This window comes from Capra hircus, chromosome 22 (assembly GCF_001704415.2).
Source record: "Capra hircus breed San Clemente chromosome 22, ASM170441v1, whole genome shotgun sequence".
Classification (NCBI taxonomy): Eukaryota; Metazoa; Chordata; class Mammalia; order Artiodactyla; family Bovidae; genus Capra; species Capra hircus.
The window spans coordinates 51,001,076-51,013,528 of NC_030829.1; the positions used below are offsets into that span (position 1 = coordinate 51,001,076).

Consider the following 12,453-nt stretch of genomic DNA (forward strand, 5'->3'; position numbering starts at 1 on the left):
GCCAGTGGAAGATAATAATGAGAGGATCACTCACCCACTTTGTGTCTCTTAACAGAAGACAGCATCTGGGCAGTGAAAGACTGAGATTTCTATTCTCATGGCTCAAGGGAGCAAATCACTTTTCTAGACATTGAGATTGACCGAGAGTCTTCTTTTGGGCAAAGAGACTCACTTAGTTTATGTTACTTTGATATCCTTTCATTGCTTTTGTTTTGGAGGTGATAGTGGTCACGAGAGAATGGTATGAAAGCAGCAGTACAGGACACTCAGCATTCATGGATAGATTGCGTGGTTGTCCCCCAGCTGCTTGAGGGCTGTTATCCACCCCTGTACCCTAAGGTAAACACCCTGATGAAAAACTTGCATAATTGATTTCTGAGTTTTAGAAGTGACCTAGTTACTTAAGGTACCATTCAACTTCCTTCTCCTACATATTTAAATCGTATTAGTTAATATTTATATGGCACTGTCTATGTCAGGTACTTTTGTAAGTGCGTTATACATATTTAATCCTCATGTCTATGGGGCAAATATTATTTTAATCCCTCTTTTATAGACAAAACCAAAGTTAACTGACTTGTCCAGGATAACACAGCAAAGGAGAGTTTGAGCTGGGTTTTAAACCCAAGAAGTTTGACTCCAAAATCCATGCTCTTAACCAGTAAGCTATGCAACAAAAGAGTGTGAGCACTTTATAGCAAAATGAGGTTTTGTGGTATTTGGGGGAGTGGAAGAGATGAACACATCCCTTGTGTCTAGGGTCATGCCACAGCTAGGTGGCATATGTGTCCCTTCAGTGTAAAACATAGTTGGCAGTGGAATTGGAACATATTGGTAGGAACCCCAGCTCCTACCTTCCTTGGAGTCTTCTGATGGTTGCAGAGTAGTGTTGCCTGTGGCTTTCACTGTCTAGTGCTTGATTCTGCAGAGAAGATGGGATTGGCCTGGCCAAGTGCTGGTTGGAGAGAGTGTTTTCAGCCCATTTCATCCAGTACTGTGACAAATGCTGTTGTTTTTTGTTTTCAATATGATAATTTGATTTAAGAAATGTTAATGGAAACAAATTTCAGGTGCCAGTAATTGAAAAAAAAGGTTATTTAATAAAATTGTACTTCGGATTCCTCATGTATGCGGCTGTCCTGAATATTCCACTCCAATGCGAGAATGGTTGCTCTGTGCATTTCAGTATGTTAAAACCATGGCATAGTTTTGACTTCTGTTCATTTGTTTTATTCCTAGGAACCCTAAGGACTCTGCAATATGAATAATTCTCTGGAGAACACCATCTCCTTTGAAGAGTACATCCGAGTGAAGGCGCGGTCTGTCCCGCAACACAGGATGAAGGAATTTCTGGACTCACTAGCCTCTAAGGGGCCAGAAGCCCTTCAGGAGTTCCAGCAGACAGCCACCACTACCATGGTGTACCAGCAGGGTGGGAACTGCATTTACACAGACAGCACCGAAGTGGCCGGGTCTTTGCTTGAACTTGCCTGTCCAGTCACCACGAGTGTTCAGCCTCAAACCCAGCCAGAACAGCAGATCCAGGTTCAACAGCCACAGCAGGTTCAGGTAAAGGGGAAATCACTGTTGAGGTGCATTCTATTGAGTGGAATTTGCCATTAGGTTTTTGGTTAGTAGAGCATCACATCTATACACAAATGTCAGAGGTTATGTTCACTAAGAATATTCTATTTTTCGAAACATATTATTTTACACAAGGGCTTTCATCGTTAACGCTAAAAATATTTGGCACTTCTGTAAACTGAACTTGCCATTTGCTTTGGAGAATTGAATGGTACAGAAATGAAGAGGTCTTGTGGGACTGGATTTGGATATGTCCCAATGGCGTGTGACCAAAGCTTCCCTTCTTGTCTGTGTCACCCTGAGCCAATCAGGAATATTGGAGGGCTCATCTTAGCTCATTACTAAAAGCAGGATATTTGAAACTTTTTTGTTTTTTGTTTTTAGTGGAAAGACTCATATTTTAGTGACCTTCATTTAGTTGTATAGTTCCATGACTCAGGTCACCTGTAGATTTCTAGGCCTACACTTGATATAAGCCTCAAGAAATAATGCTAATTGATAATAAGCTTACTGAAGAAGGAGAAACTTAATACATTTGCTGAGAAGATACAAGTTGTCTTCTTTAGGGAGTCCTTGTGTGAACTGACTAACACTTTCACATGTGAAACTGAAGGTCTCCTCCAGTTACAAATGCTGCTTTCTTGCTACTATCTACTGTGGTTGCATATCACTTTGCCCTTGATGATTTCTACCAAGAGAATAGGAAAGGAGGTGGAACATGATGGAGAGGCCGGGTGTGAAGAGCTGTGTTTGGTAAGATAGAAGACTTTGCTCCTTAGCAATGTAAGTGGGTGTATTGGAAGGACCTGAGCTTTGGAGTTGCGTTCCTGGGTTTAAATTTGACCTGACCTCCTATTTGTTGATATGATCTTAATCTTCTTAGTCCTAGTTTTTTTCATGCGTCGGTAGGGATAATACCGTTCAGTAAGGCTGAATGAGATAGCAGGAAAACATCGGGCACGTGGAGGGATGAAGCTGTTAATTCTGATCTTTATGAGGAGGGAAGGGTACAGGAAAAGTAAAAAGAGAAGGCTGACTTCTTGGTTTAAGAAATTATTCTAAAAAAAAGTATTGTGTTGTTTACAGCTTGGATCTTTTTCATAAGATTAAAATAGTTTGGAATTTGACTTTAAAGTGTTTTTTGAGACTTTATATTCAAGATGGCTAATTGAGATCACCTATTAGCATCATCATTGTAACCCAAACCTCTTGTAAATGGACAAAGAAATACAGTAATAAATCCATGAGATAGGTTCCAATGTCATGGACTCAGATTTTCCCATTCTTAGTGACTACAAAGATACTTAAAAAGTTTTTTGCTATCCGTGCTGGAAAAAAAAATGCCATCAAAAATCCCACTAAAACTTAACTTTTAGAAATTGTGAGTCACTATATTGTACACCTGTATCTTATAAAATTATATAGTAGCTATACTTCAATAAAAATAATAGGGAATGATTTTTTTTTTCTAATCCACTAAATCTAAGAAATTGCCACAAGAGAGGAAGCAAACAGCATCAGGTGATACAGGAATTCATGTAGGAGAGAAACTTTTACGAAAGATAGAGCAGTTCTTAGGGTCCCCTAATCTGAGAAGCTGGAACTTCACCAAGGACTTCAAAGCACATTTATATGTCAGTATATATAATGAGTAGATACCAGGTATAGGATGAAAGTGGCTCTACTGATCAGTGAGGAAAAGATATATTCTATTAGTAGAGTAAGGCATCTACTCCTCTTTTGGAAATAAAGTTGGATATCTTTCATAATAGAAATTAGGTCCAGGTGGGTTAAAGAGTCAGATAAAAAGAAAGCAATGAATTATGAAAAGGCAGTATAGAAAGTTTTCGTGATTTTTAGGTTGTGAAAAGCCTTCCTAAGAAAGAAAGTAAACTCTTAAAATAGCTTTTCTCAATCTTTTTTTACCCTGAAAGAATCTTTGAACTAATTCTTAGGTCTCGGGGAACTCCTGCATAAAAATTAGTTGTATATACAGCTCATAGAATCTTAGCTTGATCAGCAGTTGATATAATAATTGAGTAATAATTATTAATGCCCTTTAGGTAAAAATCATATTTTTTTCCTGTGTATCTACATTTTGGCTAACTTGTTAGGCTACGTTTTATGTGTGGTTCCCTTTTTCACACAGGTCATTGATTTTAATTCAAGTTATTTGTGTAGGTAGCATAAACCTAATTTTTTCCTTAAATTTTTTTTTTTTCTATTTGAAGCGTTTTTTGTTTTTGTTTATTCAAGTAGTCCTAAAAATCTTACTATAAATTTCTACTGTACAAGTTGCTGAGATATGGTTTGTGGTATATGATACGTGCAATAGCAGTTTTTCCCTCCATATTTAAAATTAAAAATGACCTTTTAGGGAATTCCCTAGAGGTCCAGTGGTTAGGGACTCTGAACTTTCACTGCCAAAGGCCTAAGTTCAATCCCTGGTCAGGAAATTAAGATCCCACACGCTATGCAGTGCAGCCAAAAAAACCCCGAGTGTCTTAAATATGATAAAAACTTGTTTCTTTAAAACAAACAAACAAACAAACAGATGATTTGCATTAATATATGACTAAAGATACAAGTTCATGTAATACTGAAAAAACATTTTCTTTCTGAGTGACAGCAGGCTCAAATATGGGCCTAGCAATTATAAAATTAATTTATATACATTTTGTTTTTTTGATCTCTTTTATAGGTTTATATATTCTTTCTTTAAAGTATAAAGAGTTTACCCAGGGCAGCAGAGTATGAGAGGATAAATTAGTGGGATTTTCTTGACAGTTAATTTGGCAATACTTGTCAAATGTATTAAGTATGCATACCTTTGGCCTTACATTTGTGTTCACAGATAAATGTGTGTATAAGGATATTCAGTACTGCATTACTTATAGTAGTGATACTGGGAACAAGTCACTTTCAGTAAAGGAAATGGGAAATAACGATACATCTGTAGTATATTGTTCTGTGTAGCCAGAAGAATGAGGTGGATCTATGTATGTTGACAAAGTGGGATGTTTAACAGATTGTAGAGTGTTATAAGCAGTTTAGTATCACTGGCTTTTAACATACGTAGAATGTGGTGGTTCTTAAATAGTAGTAATGAAGCCTGAGAGGAATTGAAGGGGTAGGAGACTAAGAAAGAGTTTTTGAATTATTAAATTATTTGATTAAACATGAACTTCTTTGTAATTTACAAAAAAAAGGTGTTGCTTGGGAATATTTTGCTTTGAATTTGTGTAGGAGTGTGGTTTTTTAACCTTTTCTTCTCTTTCCTAGACACCTCCATGTATTTGTGTTTATGTGTAAAGCCCTTTGCTAGATGCTTAGGGACAACATTGAACAAGACGAAGCTTCCTGACCTTGTGGAACATATTTATAGCTGGGAGGGGTAAGATGATACATAAGATTTTAAAAATTTTGTTATATAGTGATAAGTGACAAAGAGAAAAACAGAGCAGATGCAGGTGGCCAGGGTGAGCCTTACTATGCTGGTGACATTTGAGTTAAGACCAAAGAGAGTTGGTGAATGAGCTGTGTGGCTATCTGAGGAAAGAGCATTCCAGATCAGAAAGCGCTAAGGTGGGAGCCTGCTCGTTTGAAAAAACAGCAGAATGGCTGTGTAGGTAGAGTGCACTGAGTGAAAGGATGAGACTAGTGAGGTGACGTGTTCACTGAAACACGGAGCTGAACAGACCTGCCTTCAGTTCAAACGTTAAGACTCTTTGCCCCATAGTATTGTGTCTCAACCTAACCCTTTTGATAAGAATGTAAAATTATGCCTATATTAACGTCATTTGAAATTTCAAAACAATTTATTGCCTTGAGGGCAGAGGCAGTTTTCTAGATTACCTTAAAAAACAGTGATAAAATTAGATTGCTTTTTTAAAACCATCTGTCACCATCCTAGAGAGTTTGTTCTGCCCCCATAAATTTCTCATCTTTCCAGTCTAGAAGCAGCCACATAATATTTGACAAAGTAATTATATCCCTAGAATAGATCTAGTGAATTGATGGCAGACAAAGGTATGTGTCAAAGGTTAATTAGAGTAGCTGTCAGAATAAAACTCACTGTGTCTGTTTAGTCTCTGCTCCTACCACACTCAACATTTTTGGCCCCCAAATGTGTTTGTGGTTTCCTCCACAATGACCGGTTCTCCACACCAGCTGGCTTGCGTATAATTCAGTTCAGGTCTGATACTGTTTGCTTGGAGTTGGTGTCAGATCCCCACAAGTTAAGGGATCAGTTTCACACAACTGTCCCCCACCCCCACCCCCAGTTCAGAGTTGCCAGTCCCAGATTATCTCAGCTGTACTTCTGACTAACTGGCTATAAATTACAGTTCTTACTATCCCTCCTTGGGTTAGATGATTTGCTGGAACAGCTCACAGAAGTCAGGGAAACACATTTACCAGTTTATTATATAATTAAGGAAATGATAAAGGATATGGATGAACAGCCAGATGAAGATACACATAGGGCGAGGTTCTGAAGGGTTGTGAACACAGGCGGTTCCTTCGTCATGGAGGTGGGGTGTACCACCTTCTCGGCACATGGATATATTCACCAACCCAGGAGCTCCCTAAACCTCTCACTTTGGGGATTTTTATGGAGGCTACATCATGTAGGTATGATTGATTAGTAACTCAATTTCTAGCCCCTCTTCCCTTTCCAGAGAAGGAGGGGTGGGGCTGAAAGTATCAAGTTTCTAGTCATAGCTTGGTCTTTGAGGTGAGCCCTCATCCAGGAACCCACCAAGAGTCACCTCATTAGAACATAACATGGTCCTAGCATTTATATTATCACTTCGAAAATTACGAAGGTCTTCAGAGCTCTGACGAGGAATCAGAGAAAAGACCAAAAGTTGTTATTTCTCATTATATCAAGTAGCATATGTTTATTTAAGACAGGGCGGTACTATCTGAAGGCAAAAGGTAGGGCTCTCATGTAAATACCTTAACAGTTTGTACAATACGAGGAAAGGTTTAAGTTTCCTGTTGTGGATAGGTCTGCCTGAGCTAGGTAAAAATGGTTTATTTGGAACTTCATGTTCAAGAACCCTCTTGAGTTGGGTACTTCCTGAAGCATCCACATGGAGTTAAATCTGTGTGCCAGAGAGAAGGCCCACTGGTGAATTCTAGGAGTCTGATTCTACTTAGCACCCACAGAATTGCTTGTTTCTTCCCTGCATTTCTCCAGGGCAGGAACTGAGGCTTCAGATAAGGCTGGTTCAGTCTCGTCCTGCTCAATGAAGGATGCTTTGAGGAAGGGGATTTCTCAGCACTTGACTCTTTTGTTGTTAAAAGTAAAGATCTCAAGGTTCATAGATGAAAGTGAAGCTCTTCCTCATTTGTTATCCCAGCTTCTTTCCCTCTTCCTCTTTTGCTGTTGCACATTCCCTCTGTGCTGGTATAGTCAGTCCCTAACCCCTCACCCGGAGAAGGCAGTGGCACCCCACTCCAGTACTCTTGTCTGGAAAATCCCATGGACGGAGGAGCCTGGAAGGCTGCAGTCCATGGGGTCGCTGAGGGTCTGACTGAGCGACTTCACTTTTCACGTTCACGCATTGGAGAAGGAAGTGCCCACCCACTCCAGTGTTCTTGCCTGGAGAATCCCAGGGACGGGGGAGCCTGGTGGGCTGCCGTCTATGGGGTCACACAAAGTCAGACACGACTGAAGTGACTTAGCAGCAGCAGCAACCCCTCACCACTGTGTAGAGTTGCTGAGAGTGAGGAAGAAGCTAATTACGAGCCAGGCTTGGCTCTTAGACAAACATGAGTTTGATCCTCCTCTGATTCTTTAGATATGTGGTCAGAGGCAGGTGATTTAACCTCTTTGAGTCCGTTTCCTTATCTACATCATGGAAATAAAATAATTTATGTTGTAGCTATTTTAAGGGTTACAGAAAATGCTATGCCTTAAGTATACCACCTGGCACATAGTAACCCTTCAATAAATGAATCATAGCTACTGTTGTTTTTTCTTCCCACTCTCCTCATTAGTTCCATTCCTACCTAGGGCCCTAGTTGCTTTTCAGACATTTGAAAAGTATCCAGACAAATCTTTATAACAAATACTCCTGCTGTGTTGGCAGTTTGCCTTTTTATTTTTTAAGACAGAAAATATTGCAGGTACAGATCAGATCTCTAGTACCGCTGTGCACATCCTCCTCTCCTAAGGTAAATACTGTTTTAAAGTTTCCAACTTGTTATATTTTCTGTATCCATTTTGAGTTTTGACTTTTAGTTACAAGTATCAGGCAATTAGTTCCCCACCTCCCTCTTCCTAGTTTACTCAGAAGAATTGGCTAAAGGGTAGTAGTTAGCTCAGGAAATTTATAGGAAGGTCAGAGAGTGGATTTTGGAGGCTGCACGGCCAGGAAAGGACTCGGGTCACATTGCTGGCTGGGTTTGCCAAAGACGTGCAACCACACTCTTGGGCGCAGGTCCTTGTCCTACCATGGTCTCTCGTTGAGGTTTATGCCATCCTGTTCCATTTCTGCCACAGACCTCTGCTCTCACCAGAAAATGAAGGTTGTAGTTCCTGCTGCCTCATGTTGCTCCTTTCTGAGTCCAAATGTCATGCAGTGTCTAAATTGGGAAGTCTTGGTCACAGGCCTGCACTCTAGCTGCGGGAGACGTTGAAAGAGTGATTCCAGCTTCTGCCTGGGGGAGGCAGAAGTCAGAATGTGTATTCTGCAGCCAAAAATAGGACTAAAATCAGCTACTCTCTCACTGGCACTTTGTGAGCTGATTGAGATCCTGATCATCACTTCAGACTGGTGGGCCGTTGTTGCTGCCCTTTTCTGGCCCTTCATGTCCAGTCTTTTCTTTTTTAATTTCATTGAAGTATAGGTGATTTATGATGTTATGTTAGTTTTTGTTATACAGCAGAGTGACACAGTTACACATACACATACATATATATATTTTTTTCTTTTCTATTATGGTTTATCACGGGACATTGAATATAGTCCCCTTTGCTATCCAGTAGGACCTTGTTTATCCATCCTATATATAATAGTTTGCTGCTGCTGTCACTTCAGTCGTGTCCGACTCTGTGTGACCCCATAGACGGCAGCCCACCAGGCTCCCCCGTCCCTGGGATGCTCCAGGCAAGAACACTGGAGTGGGTTGCCATTTCCTTCTCCAATGTATGAAAGTGAAAAGGGAAAGTGAAGTCGCTCAGTCGTGTCTGACTCTGTGCGACCCCATGAACTGCAGCCTTCTAGGCTCCTCTGTCCATGGGATTCTCCAGGCAAGAGTACTGGAGTGGGGTGCCATTGCCTTCTCCGATATAATAGTTTACATCTTGCTAATTCCAAAGTCCCAATACTTGCCTCTTCCACCCCTCCTCCCCCTTGGCAACCACAAGTCTGTTCTTTATATCTGTGAGTCTGTTTCTGTTTTGCAGATAAGTTCGTGTCATATTTTTAGATTCCGCATAGAAGTGATATATGATATTTGTCTTTCTCTAGCTTACTTCACTTAGTATGGTAATTTCTAGGTCCATCCATGTTGCTGCAGATGGCATTATTTCATTCTTTGTAATGACTGAGTAATACTCGTGTGTGTGTGTTTATATATATATAAATATATATATATATCGAATCTTTGTCCATTTATCCGTCAGTGGACATGTTTAGCCTTTTACCCATGTTTAAATCTCTTCCCTCACCATATGTAGATTATTCGTTTGTATAATAAGAGTTTGGTAAATGTTTGATACTTGGATAAAGATTTTTACCACTTTCAGAAGAACATTTTTTTGAACAGTGAAGTTCTGCCAAGGATTTGCAGACTAGTTGTTAAAAGGCACAGGTGTATTTGGATCCCAGGTGCAGTGATTCCTCACTTAGTGGGATCTCTTCTGGCGCACTGAGCACTGTCCTCTCCTGAGTCCCTCCTCAGTGAGACTCAGAGGATGAAATTGAATGTAGGTCACATTTGTTATTCTAAAATTTTAGTGTGCGTGTGTGTGTTAGTTGTTCGGTTGTATTTGACTCTTTTGCAACCCCATGGACTGTAGCCTGTCAGGCTCCTCTATCTATGGAATTCTCCAGGCAGGAGTACTGAAATGAGTTGCCATTTCCTTCTCCAAAATTTTTAGTAGCCTCTTTTATACAAGAGGGGAAAGATGTATATCAACTATAGTTCAAGAAAAAAATTTTAAATGGAAAAAGAGGGAAGAATGAGGTGAAATTGACTTTTTAAAATCATGTTTAAAAAACTAAAATCACATTTTATTTAAACTAATATATTATTTCAGCATTACTCAAGTTATATATTGTTGATGAATTCTTTTACCATTTTTTGGCACAAATCTTTGAAATCTTTTTGTGTTTTGCACTTGTAAGCACATTGTAATTTGGACTAACCACATTTTAAGTGATTGCTAAAAATGTGTAACAACTGCAGCTTTAGGGAAATATGAGATAAGAATTGTTTATTCTTTTTTTTGTGTGGAAATAAGAAAGTAACTTTTAAAATGTTTATTGAGATGGAATTGTGAAATTGACCCAGCACACTCAGCTGGTTTATTCTTATATACATAAAATACTGGCTGTATACTCAAAGTAGCCAAAAACAGAACAGAACAAAAAATATTAAAAAATGGTGTTAGATAATGAACTGTTTTTAGCGTCAATGATTGGAAGAAAAGATTCCTAAGCAGGGTAATACATGTGTTACTTCATGGTTTTTCTCATTGCTTTTTAGTTGGAGTACTTAGTCCTTATGTTGTGTTGAGCTCTGTATTACTTAGGTTCTGAATGACACTGAGGAAAAGGAAATAGATTATTCATCTGCCAACAGGTTAAGAACCTAAGCTAGTGAGGTCCAGTAAAACTTTTACACTGTTGGTTATCAAACTTCAGGGTATATTAGAATCACCTGGAGGGTTTCTTAAAACAGAAATGGCCGTCCTTCTCCCACTTCAAATTCAGCTGGTCCGGGGTCACTGCTGAGAATTTATATCCGCCTGTCCCCCAGTTTTATTGAGATACAGTTGACATACAGCAATGTATAAGTTTAAGGTGTACAGCTCAATTATTTCATGTACATATATCGTGAAATGGTCACCACAATAAGTTTAGTTAACATCCATCATCTCATATACAGAGTAAGGAAGAAACATTTTTTCCTCAGAATACACTGTGGAAAATTCTAAAAGATGGGAATACCAGGCCACCTGACCTGCATCTTGAGAAACCTATATGCAGGTCAGGAAGCAACAGTTAGAACTGGACATGGAACAGCACACTGGTTCCAAATAGGAAAAGGAGTATGTTAAGGCTGTATATTGTCACCCTGCTTATTTAACTTATATGTGGAGTACATCATGAGAAACACTGGGCTGGATGAAGCACAAGCTGGAATCAAGATTGCCGGGAGAAATATCAACCTCAGATATGCAGAAGACACCACCCTTATGGCAGAAAGTGAAGAGGAACTAAAAAGCCTCTTGATGAAAGTGAAAGAGGAGAGTGAAAAAGTTGGCTTAAAGCTCAACATTCAGAAAATGGAGATCATGGCATCCGGTCCCATCACTTCATGGGAAATAGATGGGGAAACAGTAGAAACAGTGTCAGACTTTATTTTTGGGGGCTCCAAAATCACTGCAGATGGTGACTGCAGCCATGAAATTAAAAGACTAAAACTTACTCCTTGGAAGGAAAGTTATGACCAACCTAGATAGTATATTCAAAAGCAGAGACATTACTTTGCCAACAAAGGTCCGTCAGGTCAAGGCTATGGTTTTTCCAGTGGTCATGTATGGATGTGAAAGTTGGACTGTGAAGAAGGCTGAGTGCCGAAGAATTGATGCTTTTGAAGTGTGGTGTTGGAGAAGACTCCTGAGAGTCCCTTGGACTGCAAGGAGATCCAACCAGTCCATCCTGAAGGAGATCAACCCTGGGATTTCTTTGGAAGAAATGATGCTAAAGCTGAAACTCCAGGACATTGGCCACCTCGTGCGAAGAGTTGACTCATTGGAAAAGACTGATACTGAGAGGGATTGGGGGCAGGAGGAGAAGGGGACGACAGAAGATGAGATGGCTGGATGGCATCATGGACTCGATGGACGCGAGTCTGGGTGAACTCCGGGAGTTGGTGATGGACAGGGAGGCCTGGCGTGCTGCGATTCATGGGGTCGCAAAGAGTCGGACACGACTGAGCGACTCAACTGAACTGAACTGAATGAGAACTTAGGATTTACTGTCTTAACTTTCACGTTCACTATCCAGCAGTGTTAACTAGTTACCATGTAGTACATTATATCCCTAGAACAGAACTTCTCTGGTGGTCCAACAGTGAAGACTCTGTACTTCCAACTCAGGGTGCCTGGGTTCCTTCCCTGGTCAGGGAACTAATCCCGCATGCCGCAACTAAGACTTGGTATAGCCAACTAAATAAATAAATCCCTAGTTCTTAGTTATCTAGGAAGTATGTACCTTTTGACCACCTCATCCAGTTCCTCTTGTGTTTGCCTCTGCCTCAGTAGCCACAAATCTGATCTGTTTTTCTGAGTTTGGTTGGGGTTTTTTTTTTTTTAGGTTTTTAATATATAAATGAGATCATGTGGTATTTGTCTTTTGTCTCTGATTTATTTCACTTAGCACATTCATCCATGTTGTCACAGATGACAGCATTTCCCCCCTTCTTATGGCTGAATAATATTCATTGTATTGGTGGACACTTAAGATTATTTCCATGTCTTGGCCATTGTAAATAATGCTGCTGTGAATTTGGCAATGCAGATAGCTCTCCAGCAGTTTTTTCATTTCCAGAAAATGTGCATTTCTAACAGATTCCAGGTTGGTGCTGATGCTAATCTGAAGACCACATTCAAACATATCTGAAAAACAA

At 39.8% G+C, this 12,453-nt stretch overlaps 1 protein-coding gene across 2 annotated transcripts in view; it reads left to right on the forward strand.

Annotated features, from left to right (window-relative positions):
- The window catches only part of QRICH1 (glutamine rich 1), a 42,729-nt gene that overhangs the window by 8,543 nt on the left and 21,733 nt on the right, over positions 1 to 12,453 (forward strand). For both annotated transcript variants that reach the window (XM_018067162.1, XM_018067163.1), the window contains one exon: positions 1,240 to 1,569. In XM_018067162.1, coding sequence (XP_017922651.1) covers positions 1,261 to 1,569 — 309 coding nt within the window. In that variant the 5' untranslated portion in view covers positions 1,240 to 1,260. The remainder of the gene's footprint in view (positions 1 to 1,239; positions 1,570 to 12,453) is intronic.